Below are 19,228 nucleotides of genomic sequence, written 5' to 3'. Positions count from 1 at the left end.
CCTTCAGACCAGGAAATTAAAGCTAATCTCTTTGTGATGAGCAGACATTGCATATGACATTCCTTGATTTTTTGGGTGAATATATCATCTCTGCTTGTTCTGCTGTGGACAGTTCTAAGTGGGGATTGTGAAATGCCATTGGATCTCAGTAAAAAAGTGCTGCCAGTCTTTCTCTGATCTACTGCCAGAAGTCCAGAGATTTCTTCATGAAGAAAAAGATTTGGTTCTGTTCTTTTTTTTTCTTTCTTCTTCATACAAGAAGAGTGAAATTAGCTTTGGGACTTTTAGTCATCCAAAGACATGGGCAAAGGGAGCAATGTTACAGCCCCTGAAAAGATGTGCATAACCTAGAACTGCTTGACTGATAGGTCAGGGAGGTAGGGAATATTTCATAGAGCTCAGGTTGGTGAAAGTCCCCCCTAAATGGATTCAATGGATTTTGGTGCAGATCTACATAGGAGACACAAAACACTTTACCTGAAAATTTTTATGGGCACAAGAGATGAGCATTATATCAACCACTTTCCAGTCCTTCCACAAACCTCCTGCAGGCCATCTGAGCTCTTCCAGCAGGTGAAGTGAGTGCACACAGCATGGGAAAGGTCCCTGGAAACTCATGGAGCATGAGCAGCAGAGCCAGGACTAAGCCAGATCCACCCGTTCCCACCACCCCAACCACCACCCCAAGAGCGCAGACATTATTTTTAATCATAACTACCCAACACTGTCTAAAAGCTGCTTGTTGTATCAGGCTCCCACATAGTGGTGAACAATAGCCCTGCCATCAATCTTCCTCTTACATGTTCAGCACACAATGGCTGCCCTTGGCTGATTGCTGGAACTATTATCAAATAACAGATTGTGCTAAAGCAGAATGAAGGGAATGAGGGGGTTTTAGACCTTGCACTAAGTAGACAAGGCACAAGTATTATTACCTCTCTTATAAACTGATGGGCTTTCACTCTCTTCCCCTAGGCAGACATATTTCAGTATGCTGGTTTTTCTCTGTCTTGTGAGCTCAGTAATTTTTCTTCCTGCATTTAGGACAGTATCAATGTGAGTGCTATTTCAGCTCTTAGTGCTGAAAAAGCACCAGGTGAATTTGATACAATCCATGAGCAGGAATAACCTGCAGAAAGAAACCACCAGGAGGAAGAAGCCCAGATGCAGGACATTTATTAAAGAATTGGATGGTAAAGCTAATTGGTACATTTTCCTATTCTGAAATCACACCCATGGCACCAGGAAGACATTCAGGACACAGTTCTAAGAGGACAGAGACCATTGCAAAATCACAGAATTGAATTGTTTCAGTTGGAAAAGACCTCTAAGATCATCAAGTTTGATCATGAGCCTAAGACTATGTCCCAAAGTGCCATGTCCACATGCTTCCTGAACACCACCAGGGATAGCCACTCCACCACCTTCCCAGGAAGCCTGTTCCAATCCCTGACCACTTTGTCAGAAAAGAAATTTTTCCCACTTCCAAACTAAACCTCCCCTGGCACAATTTCAGGCCATTTCCTCTCATTACATAGAATACATAGAATACATAGAATAAACCAGGTTGGAAGAGACCTTCAAGATCATCGCGTCCAACCCATCAACCAATCCAACTCCGCCCAAGCAACTAACCCACAGCACCAAGTACCCCGTCAAGTCTTCTCCTAAAAACCTCCAGTGATGGTGACTCCACCACCTCCCCAGGCAGCCCATTCCAATGTGCAATCACTCTTTCTGTATAGAACTTTTTTCTAACATCCAGCCTGTATCTCCCCTGGCGCAGCCTGAGACTGTGTCCTCTTGTTCTGGTACTGCTTGCCTGGGAGAAGAGACCAACATCCGTCTGTCTACAACCTCCCTTCAGGTAGTTGTAGAGAGTAATAAGGTCACCCCTCAGTCTCCTCTTCTCCAGGCTAAGCAACCCCAGCTCCCTCAGCTCATTCTATCACCTGATACTACAGAGAAGAGACCTAGTAAAAAAAGAAGAAAATGTAAGGTCAGAGGTGAAAAGAATTTGACCAGAATAATTCCCTGTCCTGTATTTATTATTACCACTGAAAACCAGGCCCTCTGCCATCTGTTATGATGCCCTGTGGAACCTTATCTCCAGAAGATTTTATTCTGATTGCATAGTGTCAATTATGTAGATTAAAAACATGGAAAAAAAGCCTGAAATAAATAAACTAAAAATAAAATACAATATTTAAACTCTTTTGGAAAGCTCCCAACCTCAGAATGCATTAATGAAGCATGGAGTCTGTCATCTAAAACTGTCTGGAACCCTTAAGAACTTCTCAGCTGATTTAAGCAACTTTGGGTCTGGCCCTAGTGACAGTATATGATGTAAGGCACCACTGCAAATACATACACTTATTCAATCAGCATCATAAAATTATATTTAATATCTGGAATCGTGGCCAAATTGCAGTACAATTAGGCTCTGCTAAGTGCCAACTCTCTGGTAAGTCCAACACATTTCATTCAACCAGTTTGCAGCATGCTGGCAGCTTAGTTCTGACTCTGCTTCCCTGAAGCTAAAATAAAATCCTCCCTCATCTGTTGCAGTAGCTGCAGAACATGTCCTGTGTGACTTCTTTGCTCCCTCTACTCTTCCTTCCCAGGTCAAGAGCAACCAGGCCTGAAAAGCTATGCTTTGGAAAAAGGCTGCTCCCAGAAATGACAGCTAACCCTGCTTTCCCAAGGGGCTTCTTGCAGGGTAGAAATCTCTTTGAAGCATTACAAATCACACCTTCAAGCAGAACTGTGAGGAAAGCAAAGCACCATATTCTGGCATCTGCTGTCACCAAAAGCTCGTACTTTCCAGACAGGAGAAAACTGCACTGACAGTGTAATGAGTCCCGAGGTCTCTGCTGAAGTGAGATATCCATATGTGTCCCTAATGAAACACCATTAGACCTGACAGGTCTCAAGCCCAGCATCTTCCCTTGCAGCACCAGCAATGTCCTAAAATGACCCTTTGTGTGGGAAATAGCTGTGCCCTCATAACCCTAAAATGCAGTGAAGGAGGGTGCCACGACTCTACAGATTAAGCTGTGCCGAGGTTTGCAGAGATCAAAGGCCAATCCCATTAAGCAGAGCAGAGATTGTTACTAAACTGAGAGATAAGAATTGAAGGAGAGACTCACCCACAACATACAGAATCATCCACAGCATGTGAAGTCTCACAGCACCTTTGCTTACCAGGGTAAAGCTTCCAAAATGATCTGAATGTTAGAAAGAAATTACTAGTTTCATTTTTTTTCATCTGGGGTAGCAGGGAGTTTTAACATGACCATGAGTATTTACACTATCTTCCCCTAAATGATGTGCTCTGGCAATGAAGCATGTCACCATGAGCCCTCTGCACAGGAACAGAAAGACAGGAGACTGCTCCATGCAGCAGTTCTGACCACTCAATTCAGGCTCCATTCCAACTCTGAGTAGGTTTAAGAGGTGGCTGTCCACTGAAAATCTGGGGAAAATAGCAAAACTAACTTGGATGGGTAACTTGAGAAGGTGAATAAAGAAGATGAAGCCCAATTCTTCTAGCTGGTGCCCAGTGACAGGACAAGAGATAATGGACACAAACTGAGAAATGGAAATTCCCCTCAAACATAAGAAAGGTCTTCCTTACTGTGAGGGTGGTTGAACACTAAAACCAGTTGGCCAGTAGTTTGTGGAGTCTCCAACCTTTCAGATACTCAAACACAACTAGACAGACCAAGCAACCTACTCTAGTTGATGCTGCTCTGAGCAGGGAGGGTCAATTAGATGACCTCCAGAGGTACCATTCCACCTCAGCCACTCTTGGTTATATGATCCTGTGCTCCCCCTTTCATCTCCCTGCTAGCAGCAGATGAGGAGACAAAAGGTTGTCTGCAGTGACAGGAGAGCTACTTGAAAGTCTGCAAGGCACAGTCTGCTTCTTGCTTTCTTCTAACTTCAAATACAACTACCAAAAGAAGTCCATCAGGGGGGGAAAAAAGGCAACTCAAAAAGCCTCAAATTGCAAAGAATTACAGGATTTGGGGTTTTTCCTTTGATGCAGAGGAGTCCCATGCTTCAAATACAGGCCTGGATTGCATTTTTCTAAAGATGCAAAATTGCTAACATTAAGAATTGTGCACCTGCACATGGGTGAAACAATGAAAACCAGGCTCCAAGCAGTTTGTCACAGAATCACAGAATGGTAGGGGTTGGAAGGGACCTCCAAAGATCATCCAGTCCAACCCCTCTGCCAGAGCAGATCACACAGGAAGGCATCCAGGCAAGTTTTGAATGACTCCAGAGAAGACGACTCCACAGACGACTCTCTGAGCAGCCTGCTCCAGGGCTCTGGCACCCTCACAGTGAAAAGGTTTTTCCTTCTGTTCCCATGGAACCTCCTCTGCTCCAGCCTGCACCCATTGGCGCTTGTCCTATCACTGGACATCACTGTGCAGAGCCTAGCTCTGTCCTAACACTGCCCTTTGCATCTTTATAAACATGAATGAGGACACCCTCAAGCTCCTCTTCTCCAAGCTAGAGAGCCCCAGCTCCCTCAGCCTGTCCTCAGCAGGGAAATGTTCCACTGCCTTCAGCATCTTTGTGGCTCTGTGCTGGACTCTCTCAAGCAGTTCTTTGAGGTCCTTCTTGAACTGAGGGGCCCAGAACTGGACACAATATTCGAGATGTGGCCTCACCAGGGCAGAGTAGAGGGGAAGGAGAATCCCTCTTGACCTACTAACCACAATCCCATACAACTAACCACACACCCCAGGATTCCATTGATTTCTTGGCCACAAGGGCACCTTGCTGGCTCATGGTCATCCTTCTGTCCATCAGGATCCCCAGGTCCCTTTCCCCAGAGCTGCTCTCCAACAGGTCAGTCCCCAGCCTGTACCGGTACATGGGGTTGATCTTTCCCAGATGCAAGACTCTACACTTGCCCTCTTAAAAGTATTGGATACAACTGTGAACGTGAGATCTATTTTAAATCAGCAGAATACAGCACCTCAGATGTGCTTGAATGTCTTTTTTTCAACACATTTACAAATATTGGCACTAAATTACAGCCCAGTATTATCTGCAATTTCAATATGTACTCTACCATGTAATTTAAGGCTGCAGTGACTTAGTTATTCAGTTTTAAAGAGTTCTAACTACTTTGTTGTGCCAGTTTCTCCAAAGCTCCTACTTTGCTATTGATTAATCAGAAAACTCTGAATTAAGAAACTGTTGGTGATGTTTAAAACTCTCTGTGGGCATAGATAGGCTGCTGTTTGCTTCCAGTCCTTGCATTCTAGATTTTTATCATCTTAATTTTCTCCACTATAGTTTTCACTTTCTGATGTTTGCCGTATACATCAAGAGACAGAAGATTCAAAGCTCAGAGACGGAAAAGAACCACTTGCCCCAATTGATGCTTTGTATTTAAGCCACTATTCTGCTGCCATCTGTGCCCTGTTTTGCAGATCTGTTCCACTTTGAAAGGATTGGCAAAAAGAAAAATACCTTCCTTGTGCTGCTTGTTTGCTGAAGCACATTATAAGCAAGATGGCTATCAGCAGCTAGGGAGGATTTGTGCCTCTCAAGAAGACACTCACTGATGCTTGTAGAGCTGTATGCTCCAGCACCACTCTGGTTTCTTGTCTTCAGAGCTGGGCTGCTGATTGCAATATTAAATGCCGTAATACATTCAGTGAACAAGGAGTTTGGCACCCCTCTTGGAGCACAGCCAGGCACTTGGGGTTTGCATTTACACTTCCAAGCAGGCTGACACCTCTGACTTCCAGCCTTCACCAATAAAAAGAGCAACTATGACCTTCCTGAGAGCAGAGTGCTATCTTTCAGCTGCCTGGCAACCACCACAACCCTTCTCAGAGGGGATTCAGTTTAAAATATTCTCTTTTTTCCTTTTTCTTTCAAGCTATATTTATGAAAATTCATGGACAGATAGTATTTTATATACATATATATCACAAAATTATTTTTAAACCAAGGCTATGCTGCTAAATGGATTTCAGAATTTTCAAAGTCCACTTGACTTTATAAATCAGAAAGAACAATTCTTTGATTGTCAGAACATACCACAGGACCAACACCTTGTGGATTCCCATTTCACAGAGTTCTACTAACTGAATCAGCAGTTAAATTCATTCTGCTGAACCTATCTGATGTACTTCAAGTCTGTCCCTGGATTCAGATCTACTTTACAGAATATAGTCTCCTGGCAGTGTAATGAGCCTTCTGATGCTCCCCATGTCTGTGCTATAGCTACAGGAATCTTACACTGCAAATTTATACTGGTTTACCAAGAGGGTCACTGTGAGCAGCAGGCTGGAGCTGAGAGAAAAGGTCAAATAGAAGCTTCTGCTGAGCCTATGAACTGACACAGATTTACAGTACATGATGCAGAGCATGAAGAGTCCTTTGGAAAGTGCAGTAATAAAAACACATGTTCAGGAGGGGGAAGGTACGAGTTGTTTTGTTCTTGGTTTTTATACCAGAAGTAAGTCTATGTAACAAAACAGATCTCCCTGCTCTTGCAGAGGGGCTGGACTAGATGACCTTAAGAGTACCCTTCCAACCTGTACCATTCAGTGATGCTGTGAAATGATCACAAATGTAAAGAAAGACCTCGCCAGGAGTTCTGCACGTTAGCAGCTCTGTCAGATACTTTAGAGCAACCACAGTCCTCTCGTCAGGACACTTTACAGATTCACAGATCACAGATTGCATCAGGTTGGAAAAGACCCTCAAAGGTCAGCTTGTCCAACCACCCCTGCAATCAGTAGGGACACCTCCAATTAGTTACTGAAATAGCTACTCAGAGCCTATTATTATTATTATTATTATTACTATAATATTTTATTTTTCCAGATTAAACATAAAATTGTGAATGGGACTAGTGAAGGAGAAAACATCTACATGCACAAACCATAGCAGTCTAACAATGTTAAACACTGTAACATAGGAGGTGATCTCACACAATTTAATTAAATCAAGATGAAATTCTGTGCAAGAGAAGTGTTTAAGCTGAGCTGGCCTTAGCAAGTAAGAGGATTAGTGTTTTAGTCCCTAAAATCATCTCATTGTCTGACTAAATATATGCATGATATGCCTGGAAATAACTACAGTGAGGTAAGTACAGCTGGGCTGATAACCTAAATGGTTAAGTGGGGCTTGATACATTCATATTATTTTCTTCTGGAGGAAGCTGGGGCTCAGGTTTCCAAGGCATTTTATGAAGCACCCTGGGAATGGCAATCTTTCCATCTCCTTTAATTTATAGCATGGAGATGCTTGCTAATGGGAAAAATAATCAAAGATCTGGAGGACCAATCTCTATCCATCCTTTAGGAATGAAAGCATGAAAATCCTTAATGATGCCACAGGCTCACATGCTAAAAAGATTGCAGATGATTCTAATTAATATGGACCATTCTGACTTTGGAACTGGCATGCAATGAAAAACACTCCCTGCTTTCTAGGTCAGATACAGAAACACTTGAAAGCAACTGCCAAATATCAGTCCCTAAGGTGTCTGCTTATGCTTGCAGGGTGGAAAAAAATAAATTGGCAGGGAGAGGCTTCAGATACTGAGGGCTAAATATACACTGAATATGAAGGAGAACAATTGTGGTTCTTCTTGCGCAGGGATAAAAGGAGGAGAAAGACTGTGAAGAACTTGCCTTCTTCCAGTCTCATGTGCTTATCTAGGCAGAACAAGCCTATGCAGGAACAAGTTCTTTACCATGAGGGTAGTGGAACACTGGAACAGGTTTCCCAGGAATGTAGTTGAGGCGCTGTCCCTGGAGATATTCAAGGGTCTGAGCAACTTGATCTAGTTGAGGATGTCCCTGCTTACTGCAGAGGGGGTTGGAGACTAGATGACCTTTAGAGGTCCCTTCCAACTCCGTCCATTCTATGATTCTGTGATTCTATGATGCTATGATGCCCTGATGCTATGATTCTATGATGTGTGCAAGCAGCTCAACACAGCCACACTCATGGAAGGAGAACTTGCCAGCCCTGTTACTGTCCTATACATGAGCTGGGGACAGGAAGCATGAAAGATTTGCAGCATCACTTTAAAAAGCAGCAGAGTTCCTAGGACAAAGATAGCTGAGATGGTCAGAGTGTCTCCAGGCAAGGGGAGGAGGCTGACACTGTCACTCCTTCACAGATGCCAGCACAATTCAGGTCAAGAAGGCTTAAAGCAGAATTTGGCCTCTAACACTGCTGGAAACTGTGAGATAAAGCATGTATTCCAAGAGACCCTCACAGCAAAGAAATCAACAGCTGGGGTGTGCATTTCTGCCTTACCATGGAATGGCAACCATCCCATACCAAGCCCAAAGCCATCAAAACGGAGTGGCAACGCCAGCACCCCACAGGTTATTCTGTTTGCCTCAACAGCAAGCAAATGGCTTGCTTGACTCTGCACTGTGAAAGACTCACTAGAGAGCAGAGTTCCCTAGGGTTACAATCTTCAAAATACCATTCAAGTGAAGGGCACCATAAAGTAGTTATTTTCCCTCAGTCTTTCCTGTAGCTTCCTCAAAACCTTTACATTTTTCTGTGCTTGCCTTTGGCTCAGCCTATTTATGAAATATGTATGTCACTAAAATGGTCATTTAAAAGCCACTTTGTCCATATAAAGTGATCTTAAAAAAACCCCACACTGTACAAAGCCCATAAATCTGCTACTAAACAGTTACAGCTGCTGCTCCTGAGGCAATACAGCACAGGCCCTCTTGGACTTGAAGAAGGATGCCTATCAGTTGTGAATATGGTAACACAAAGAAATGCTGGTAATGCAAAGCTGAGAGGTAATGATGGAACAGCCTCATTGCACAGGATCTGTCAAATGAATTAGCTTAATGACAGAGCAGCTAAGCCCCAGGCAGCATGGTCCTGTGGGTTTAGCACATCTTACGGAAGCATGGTTTTGTTAAAGTCTGCAAGGGATGTTTTCTGTAGTTAAAGAGAAGACAGGAGGTAGGCTGCATGGACTATAGAAAGCAATCTATTACAATAATCCTGCTTTCCCTTATAAAGGAAATTGAAACCAGGATCCACCTTCTTCTGCCTTCTTTAAGTAAACAGTAAAGTAGGCATTTAAAAAGGACAATGGCATTCTGATACCTTTTGTTCAGAAACAGAATAAGAGGGGTTGGAAGGAACCTCCAGAGATCTAATCCAACACCCCTGCTAGAGCAGATTCACCTCAATCAGACTACACAAGAACATATCCAGGTGGGCTTCGAAAATCTTCAGAGGAGACTGCACAACCACTCTGGGCAGCCTGGTCCAGTGCTCCATTGCCTTCACAAGAAAGCTCGCTCTTAAGTTCAAGTGAAACCTCCTGTGTTCTAGTTTGTGCTCATTGCCCCTTGTCCCATTACTGGCTACCACTGAAAGGAGCCCAGCAACATCCTCTTGACTTCCACCCTTTAGGTATTTATCAGCACTGAGAAGATTCCCTCTTGGTCTTCTGTTTTCCAGGCTAAACAGACCTAAGTCTCTTCTCTTAAGAGACGCTCCACTCCCCTCTTCATCCTTGTGACCCTCCATTGGACTCTCTCCAGTTCCCTGTCCCTCTTCATCTGGAAAGTCCAGAACTGGACACAATACTTCATGCATAGCCTCACCAGGGTAGAGCAGAGCGGGAGGAGAAACTCCCTCATCCTGCTGGCCACACTCTTCTGAATGCACCCCAGAATCTATATCATTATATATCTGAGAAGGAGGAAATGTTTGTGTTGGAGAGTCAGGCATGAAGCAATGCAGGATTAACACAAGTCTCCAGTGTATGTTTAGATACTGCATTCTAAAGAGAACACCTAATAGCTATACAAAAATGAGTAAATATGCTGCAGAGAAAAGGGATTGCAATTATGTCTGTTTCTCCCTGCACTGGGACAACACAAACTGAGAGTGAACATCAACACAGTGAAAGAAAACATATCCTAGCGTGGGGCTTTTTTTGTACCCAAATGGCTCCAAGTGGCCACGAATTACTGAAAGCAACCAGAAGACTAAGAGAGGCACATGCCAAACCTGTTTCTTCAGAATACAGCTATAGTAAAATCTTCCAGAATCAAAGTAGAACACACCTCTGCCTACCCAGAACTGATCCCCAAGACCAAAGCTGTCTCTCTTGTGCAACTGAAAGCATTCAAAGAAAACTGTCAGTAGTTTCTAGCACCATTATTCATTTAACTTCTGCTCATCCTTACAGTTGCTGCCATGGCTCAGCGAGAAGCTGGAATGCTCCTGCAAGCTAGCATTAGCCCTAGTGAAAAGGCTGGGACAAAGAGTGGCACTAAAGATCAAGCAGCTAAAAACATCCCCATTGAAACCTGGGCTGCACAGGACAGAAATGGTTCCACAATTTAGTGGTATTACAGTCTGCCCCACACCTTCTCCTCCTAAGCTTAATGGCATCAGGGAAATGACACTGTTGCTCTAGCAATTGTGCTGGAGATAATGGACAATGGTCCTGCAGGATAGCAGCACTACTAGTCTGTAGATTGTATGGCAGAAGGGACCATTGTGACCATGCAGCTTTTCTTCCTGTGCAACAAAAAAAAGTTGTATGATTTTTCTGAATGAGTTTTTGTTTGACCTGTTGTCAGCCTGCTGGGCAGGCGCATGACCCTGAATGACCAATGTGCAGTGACAGAAGGTCCAGTAGAATCTTTAGGTAAACTGCTTTGGGGAAGAATTTGTCTCACCATTAAAATTGTATAAAATTTTATAAAGTTTTATATTTGTTCAGCTTCAACACCAAACACTGTGCTGCTCTTACATATGGCCTGCTGGAGCCCTCTTGCTCCCCATGTAACTATTAACCTTGGTGAACGAGTTAACAATTCATTTTCATCCTGTGAAGACTGACATTAGGAAGAATTTCTTGACTATGAGGGTGGTGGAACACTGGAACAGGTTGCCCAGGGAGGTGGTGGAGGCTTCTGGATACATTCAATGTCAGGCTTGATGGGGCCTTGAGCAATGTGATCTCGTTGGGGATGTTCCTGCTTACTGCAGATGGGTTGGACTAGATGACCTCTAGAGGTCCCTTCCAACCCAACTATTCTGTGATTTTAAGTCTATGGCTCCAGGATAACATTTAACACAGTTCAAATTCTCCAATGTATCAATTGCCCTTCCAGAATAGCAGCCATCAGAAACCTGGATTTCTTGCTGAACTACACTCACCATTCTGTGAGAAATCACAAGTACCTGCCAATGAAAACATAAACATACCTCAGATACATTTGGTGATACTGAGACCAATATATTAAGTCTGACAACTACCAGGAGTGCCAACAACTCATAGAAGTATGAACCCAACCTAGTTCTGAACCAGAAACTGCTGTCTCAAATAGGAATGTATGATGATATCTTGCTTTTTCCAAAGCTTGCAGCAGGGCCTCCCCCTCTCCTGTGGTGAACCAAGATCTATGGCTACACAGTTTTTGGGTTTGTTTTTGGTTTTTTCTTTTTTTTTAATATCCATATCTTCCTCTGGAGGACACTTCAGCAGTGAGCAGTCAGACTGACTGCCTGCAGGATGTCTGTGTGAGCTCATTATTTCTGCAGCAGCCTTAGTAGCAACAACAACAGATGAGCCACAATCTCTACGACCAGGGCATTAGCAGGATCTACCTGCTCTCCCCTAATGCCTGTGCTCAGTCTACTGTTGTACGGCAGAATGAGGAGAAGGGGAAGATCTTCAAAGCACTATGGCATGAGAGGGGATCCTGCAAAAGTGCCCTTGGAGAGAGCAAAATGGAAGGATGCATTAGAAAGAAGCAGAGTATCCCTGCTAATACAGATCAGCAGGCATTCATCTATGCAGCTGCCAGGTCAGGACTATGGCCTAGGCAATCCTCAGGGAGAAAACAGCAGAGACATTTAATCCTTTCTACCCACTGTGATGACAGATCTGCCAACACATTTTGCTCTCCGGGTTTGATGGCTCTATCAGGCATGCATGTTCGAGTGTACCTCTTCACACATCCACACACTGAGCACATCTGCCTGCACCCAGTGACAAACTAATTGCCACTCAGTGCTATCCACAGGTTACAGAGATTCCCCAGGGCATGGATCACACATCTTTGAATTTCCATTACCACAAACCAATTGCTTCAGGCAAACATCTGCAAGCAGCCTTCCAGACACACAACACAGCCCTTTGAATACCAGAGAGGATGGCAAGCAAACTGGTGGACTACAAATAAGGTCTTGGGATTCCCACTGAATTTCTGGTGTGGCCACAAAAAGCCAGAAATGGATGCAAAAAAGAAAGCCCACAATGCAGTACAGCATGAGCTTTGAAGAAGAGGTCAAACTCTATTCTTCTCTGTAAGGACACATGGTCACATGCTTCCATTGCTTGCTGCTGACAGAGTCAATATCCTAGGGTAGGTCAAAGCAAAATTAATTCCTCCAAGAGCATTTCACTACTTTAACAGTAAAAAAAAATTACACCATTAAGTTTCAGAAGAAAACCAGAAATCCAGAAGTCTCCAGCCAGTGTTGTCATAGCTGCATGTAGGACTGTGGGAAACAGCTTTATCCTGAAGAGCAGCCCATACTTAGCTCACAAACGATTTTTGGGCTGCTCAACGTTATTTGATTTGCTGAAGTCTGCTGCATTTATTTATGAATGTAGCATTACACTACTCTCTGTGTTTTGAGCAGTCATATCTTCTAGGCTAGGGCTTTCCTACTTAACAACCTCCATTTCTTCTAGAAGGTAGACCTGGGAGAAGGGCTGAGATCTCAGCAGCATCTGTGCAACATGCACATCACAACATACGGTGTCTGCATCTGGCTGAAAGAGAACTAAATATAGCCACAGCTTACAAAAGTGTGATTTTTCTAAGCAGAAGGCTAGTGTGGTATGAGATCTGGTGACCTGAAGCTCTGTGACATTACTGCTGTTGTCTGTAAAGGCATGGTGTCTACTCCTGACAACTAACTGTGGAGAGCAATTGCTGTGTTGTAAAGCCATTAGCAGAGTCTCGGCTCGCAGATCTGGCAGCTCAGCTTTATGTTGAAATAATCTGATACAAAAAGAGCTATTAGGACCCATGTTTTACACTTCCCAAAATATACAGCATAGCTGTTTGGACCTCTTCTTGCTTGAACATATGCTCCTTTACCAGGAGCATCCTCCCTTCTTTTCTACTCCACACTAGGAATTACTCAGTGACTGACACTGCATTTGTTATTCAAACCATACCAACAAAAAAGGTTGCTCTTGTGCTCATCCCTTATACACACTCTGCCACCCCTTTCATGGAGGAAGAGAGCTGCAGAGCTCCCATTCTGCTTGAAATTCTCTGATATCTGTAGTTTCCAAGGCAGAATTATCCGTTAGTCCTGGGGTGTTTCAGCCTATTTCTGTACAAGCACCTCCATGCCATGCCAATGTCAAATACTGGTATGAGCTGTAAGAACATGAGGAAGTCTGGAGTTACACCTGTGAGGACTTCAAGAGGGACTGGTGATGTGACCAAAGATACCTTACATGAGTAATAGGTTCTACCACTTTAGCATTTCCCCTTGTTTTTAGTGTATATCCACACAGAACGACAGCTTCCTGTGGGCCATTTTGGAAGCATAAATTCAGCTCTTGCATCCAACATGAGGTTTGGGGCTCATAACTTCAGATATGCTTTCTGTATAGATTTATTTACCTCACCTCAGAGACCAGTCTTACTGGATGATAACACACAGTGGCAAATGCAGAAAGAAAAGTACACATTAGATACAGCATGTTCTCATTTTCAGAAGCAAAGGTAAAAATGGGGAAGGAAGGGCAAAATGAAAAAACCAAACCACAACACATTTATTCACCACTGACTCTAGGTCTTACCTTCCTAGGGGTCCTAGATCTCCTGAGTCCTGGCTGCCTGCATCACTGGGTGTGCTCACTGATTTCGAAGAGGGAGACATAGGGGTTGGGACTAAATAATGAAAATAACAGGTATCCCATGTTAACACATGCAGCGACTGCACTGATGAAGAGCAGTGTCAGACAAATCAAAACCAATGGACCAAAATGATAGTGGATGAATGAGGAGGAGGAGAGTTTGAAATGGTGAAAGCAAATAAGGAAGGAAAGAAAAAGAAAAGGAAGAGAGTCAAGTGAATGTTAAGTCTTAAGGAAGTGTTAAAACTGACATGAATTTAGACAGGGTTGAAAGCCCACTGGGAATCTACAGCAAATCAATGGTGGAGATATCTGTGGAAAATAAATAGCACTTGCTTTCTTGGGTAGAATTTAAAGGTGACTTGCAAAAGGTTTTAAAGGTAGGAAGAAATATCGGGGGCTTGTCTTGTCAAAAAACTAAGTGAACTCTTCTGGCAAAGTCAAGTAGGCAATAGAACAAGCATACTGTCCAAACAGTGAATTGAAATCAAAAGCCAGTGTCCATTAGAGATGGTCTAAGGCTGCAGAGTGGAAATGGCATCAAAAATAAAAGCTAAATAAGGAAATCCAGATAAGTTAAAATCATTTCCCAAAGATTGTGAGAATACACATTAGTCTGCTCAGCGATGATGTTTCCTTCAGTGATTGAGTCAAACAAAGTTTCCATTTTGGCTGGGACATGATTTCAACGCTCAGGGAAAACTTGCCCTTGGTTTAGGTACTGTTATCCCAAGCTCTAGAAATTATTTTCTCTCTGGCTTGCCAGGGCTTTTGCAGCAAATTTCATGCAAAGGCAGTTTTATTTCCTGAAACAGGAAAGGAAGTTCATAGCTCCAGGTCAGCCCGAGTTAAAGCTCTTCAGCAAGGAAATAATAAATAATAGTAATTAAAAAAAAAAGAAAAAGAAAAAGAAAGTCCAAATATCCTGATTTCTTTTAAAATGGTTTCTCAAAACATATTTAAGCTGCAGCAATGGCTCCAGTCAAGATTTAATGCAAAGTGGCCGCATTGAATAAAACACACCAAAAAAGGGGGTTTCATGCCAGAATGAAGTTTGCCATTTGGTTTAAATCATTTGAATTCCCTCTTATAGATTTAACAGAGTAAAACTTTAAACTGTTCTGCTCTGCTCTGTAATGTGTAATGACAGACTTGTCAAGAGATTGGGATTTTCCATGTGGCCAAACATTTCATGCAGATTCTCACCAGAGGCTGTCACGGGAATGCCTGCAGCAGGAAAAGTGAATTCATCTTCATGACAGCCCCTTGGCAGGTTACAGGTATGTCATGGCTGTTTGTGTACTGTGTATTCACAGAGGGGGCTGAGTATCATCTGTGTATGTGAAGCATAATTAAAACTTCCTTTGTATATTAATTTTGAGTGTCTAGGCAGGGAATGAAAGAGGATAAAATATTATAAACTTACATCAACTTATATGTGAATTTTTGTGTTCTTTTGACAGTAGTAAACTAACTAAAATGAGAACTGGTAATTGGCAGCATGAATACACGTGGTTAGTTCATATGATAAGGAAGTACAACCCCATTTTTAGATAAAAATTAGTATATTAAAGGCTAGGACATTAAAAATATATCTCACCTTATAATCTCACAGTATAACTAACAAAATACATTTTATGATACAAAAAAATAATCTAGTTATGACTTGTCAGGCAATTGTGAGAAGTATTTAAAAGCTTCAGTCACAATATCAGAACTCAGAAAAATACTAACTTTCCTTGGTTTTGCTTGATGCAAGTTATTAATTGAAATTCCAATTCCAAATGTCACAATCTGCTTGTGTTTGCACCCAAGCATCTATATAAGGAGCTTTTCTAAATCAAAGCTTCAGTATTTTATCACATTTGGAGACAACAGTGTCTGGAGATAAAATCCCAAATTCAGCTCCAGTGAATTTTGTGATAAGGCTTGATATCGCCAAGAGGCACTATTTCAGCTAAAACAGTGAGTGATCCTGGATTCAAGAGAGAAGAAAACAAAGGGAAGGAACAAGGCAAGGAGGAAGGCAAAGAAGGAGGCAAGGAATGAGACAAGGAAGGAAGGGAATTTCTCACTCTAGGGCCACCCATTAACTGAGACAGAGTGTAATCAATGTAACAAATAATAAGCTACTATAAACTTTGTCATATATAGTTTTAGACTGAGGACTTGAGATTCTAGAACTGAAACATCAAAACAAATAAACAAACAAAAAATAAAGAGGCCAAGCTCATGGAACCAAAGCTCAAATCTACACTAATGATCTGACAATGAGCTTTTTGCTCATTTTTTATTTCCCCTCTCCAGTTTTGCTTGACTTTAAAAGACAATGAGTGGGAGTTCCCACATGACTGTGTTTCTCCTTCCTTAGCAAAAGGTTAATCAGAATTTTTGCAACAAAACTCAGGGCTGAAGAAATACAGCTTTTATAGTAGTATTTTGCGGGTCACCAGATAGATGTGAGAGAAAATAAAACAGTCCATCAGAAAAGAAATCATTGCTGGTATGCAAACCCAATCTGCATTACCTTCCCAAAAAGTTCCTGAAGAAATGAAACAGATGTTTTCGGCAATGACAAGCACATGAGCTGGTATATGGGAATGGTATGGCAGGCATTCAAACAGAAGAGTTCACTTCACTAACACAGCCAAAAAACAAAGCAAGCCAAGCATGCTGAAATAGAAAGAATGCATTCACTCTGGCAGCTCTGAACACTTTACAGTGTGCTTCTCTTAAATACCTAGAGGTGGTTCTGGGGATATACCAATGCTCTGTAACAAAGCTTCTGTCTCTCTTCTTTTGCGGTCTAGGTCGGAGTCTTCCTGAGCTGGCTCCTTCTTTTGCTGTAGATCAGCCTGAGTTAAACCAGAACAGAGAAGTTTCATCCACATACAGCCAGGTGTGTGGAAAATATTTCTAGGCACCACTGGTTGGGAACACTTTGAAATTCACTTAGATATGTTTAGATAAATTATAGCTTTGATAATTTATACTGCATATATCGGTATTCCCTGAATGGAGTGGAGAACTGATCTTTGCAAGGAGTTTTTGATGGAAATCTTCTGCTTCTCACTCATCAGATGAAGCTTATTTAGCTAATTTATAACAGGTGATCATAGAACAATAAATATCATTACCCTGAATAAAAATGGCCCCTTTCTACTTGAATCAAAAAATAAAATTCCATTGAAGTTCAGTGATGTAGCCTAAGGCCTTACATTTTGTCCCAAGCACTTGATGGCAATAAAAATACTTTCTCATAAACTCCAATATATAACAGGAGCAAAAGAAAGGACCAACATGTCTCAAATAGGATTTCGGCAGCCCTGGGCACCAACAGCCAAAACTAATGGTCCACAGGACCCCTCTCTCTTTTCTTAGATATCTATACCTCCTTGGTATAGATATCTCCTTGGAGCTCTCACACACTAGCCTCCCCCCACTCCAGAGGGAGAAGGTACTAGAACCTAGAAACTGAGGGAGCAAGATCTGCATTAACCAGAATACCTTCTATTTTGCTTATCATTCCCCAGTTCAGTAGGGTGGAAATTAAAACATTGATATCCCAGCCTAGTGGCTAGAGCACTACTGAAAGAAAAAGGCTTGCAGCCTTTCTCCTAAGCAGATGAGGGAACTGAACCCATGTCCTACCTCATAGTCTAGTGCAGTAATGCAAGTAGAACAAAATGCAAGTGGTTGTGTCTGGTGTGTTGTCATGTCTAAAACATCTGGTGACATCTGTATCTATGCTTTGAATCCTCAGGTTGCTTCCAGAACAGCTGATCCTATCTAACCTCCACACAGAGGTTGTCCTTTCTGCTGAAACCAGACTATGGGGCACAGGAGACTTACATGGTGCCTCAGCCTGGTCTTGGTGCTGGTTCATGTACAACATAAACCCCTGAAGTTCAGAAGCATCCCCATGTTCTTAAGTTTTGACGCAGCCACAATGCAGCAGGAAAGCCCTTTTACAAAGTTCAGGGATAACCCTGTGCTCAGCTCTTTCCATAAGCTAGCCTGAAGCATGTCACAGTCAACAGTACCACTGTGTATGTCTAAGCACCACTGTACATGTCTAAGCACCTAAATGAATGTTAGACTGCAATCCTGGAGGCCATCAGGCATCAGAGTGCATCCTATTTACAGCACTACAGTTAGGCACTGCAGCATAATCTGTAGAGCTGGGTGTCCTGAACTGGATCTGGCTATCGGGGCCAATGGAAAGTTCCAACCACCACAAGATCTCCACGAGGCATAAAATCAGAGGCAAGGGACAAAGGAAAAGGGCTTAATAGCTTCCGAGTCATTAGCTTGGCTCCCTTCCCTCTAATTCATTAGCAGGCTAGTAATGAACACTGAAAATGTTAACATTTAAAGCCCTGCTTACAGAGGACTCCCCTAGTGACTCCAGCAGCCTCACTGGGGGGTGTGCTGGTAAATGCACAAAAAGGGCTCAAATTTTAAAAAAAAAAGGAGGAAAGAAGGAAAGAAGGAAAGAAGGAAGGAAGGAAGGAAGGAAGGAAGGAAGGAAGGAAGGAAGGAAGGAAAGAAAGAAAGAAAGAAAGAAAGAAAGAAAGAAAGAAAGAAAGAAAGAAAGAAAGAAAGAAAGAAAGAAAGAAAGAAAGAAAGAAAGAAAGAAAGAAAGAAAGAAAGAAAGAAAGAAAGAAAGAAAGAAAGAAAGAAAGAAAGAAAGAAAGGAAAGAAAGAAAGGAAAGAAAGAAAGGAAAGAAAGAAAGGAAAGAAAGAAAGAAAGAAAGGAAAGAAAGAAAGAAGGAAAGAAAGAAAGAAAGAAGGAAAGAAAGAAAGAAAAGAAAGAAAGAAAGAAAAGAAAGAAAGAAAGAAAGGAAGAAAGGAAGAAAGAAGAGAGATTAAAAAGACAGCCAAAACTGGAAGGCTGATTTCTGGGATCACATCACATTTTCAAGGTAATTCCATGAAATTCCTGTACAATATTAAAGCGTCAATTTAAAAAGAAACCAGTTATTAGTAAGGGATAACAGGTGCTTTAAACTATAGTAAGTGTTGACATTTGAAGGAAATGAAACGTAATCACTTAATGCTTCTCTGACTTTGCATGAAAATGAATATCCACTCCCTGTCAATTCTCACCTCTGTTCCTCTAAGTGACTGAATAGAAAGAAGTACAAATCCCTTAATGAAAAACCTAATGCATGTTGTCAAGGACAAATAAACTAATATGTCAATCAAACTCTACCAGAACTGAAAGATGCACCCATGCCAGAAGATGAAAAGGCAATTGCAATTATGTTTTCCTTTGCTGGAGAATAATAA

General features: G+C 42.2%; 1 protein-coding gene across 8 annotated transcripts in view; it reads right to left on the bottom strand.

Annotated features, from left to right (window-relative positions):
- Window positions 1-19,228, bottom strand: part of DYNC1I1 (dynein cytoplasmic 1 intermediate chain 1) — a 197,982-nt gene that overhangs the window by 159,095 nt on the left and 19,659 nt on the right. For 3 of the 8 annotated variants that reach the window (XM_054161107.1, XM_054161105.1, XM_009907545.2), the window contains exons 3-4: window positions 16,677-16,791; window positions 13,880-14,021 (exon numbers count right to left, since the gene is read on the bottom strand). In XM_054161107.1, coding sequence (XP_054017082.1) covers window positions 13,880-14,021; window positions 16,677-16,791 — 257 coding nt within the window. The remainder of the gene's footprint in view (window positions 1-13,879; window positions 14,022-16,676; window positions 16,792-19,228) is intronic. The other 5 variants (XM_054161109.1, XM_009907553.2, XM_054161110.1 and 2 more) reach the window with 3 other exon arrangements.

The sequence above is a fragment of the Dryobates pubescens genome, chromosome 4, assembly GCF_014839835.1.
Source record: "Dryobates pubescens isolate bDryPub1 chromosome 4, bDryPub1.pri, whole genome shotgun sequence".
Taxonomy (NCBI): Eukaryota; Metazoa; Chordata; class Aves; order Piciformes; family Picidae; genus Dryobates; species Dryobates pubescens.
Note: the sequence above shows the minus strand (reverse complement) of the source record. Positions and strands in the feature narration are given on the sequence as shown.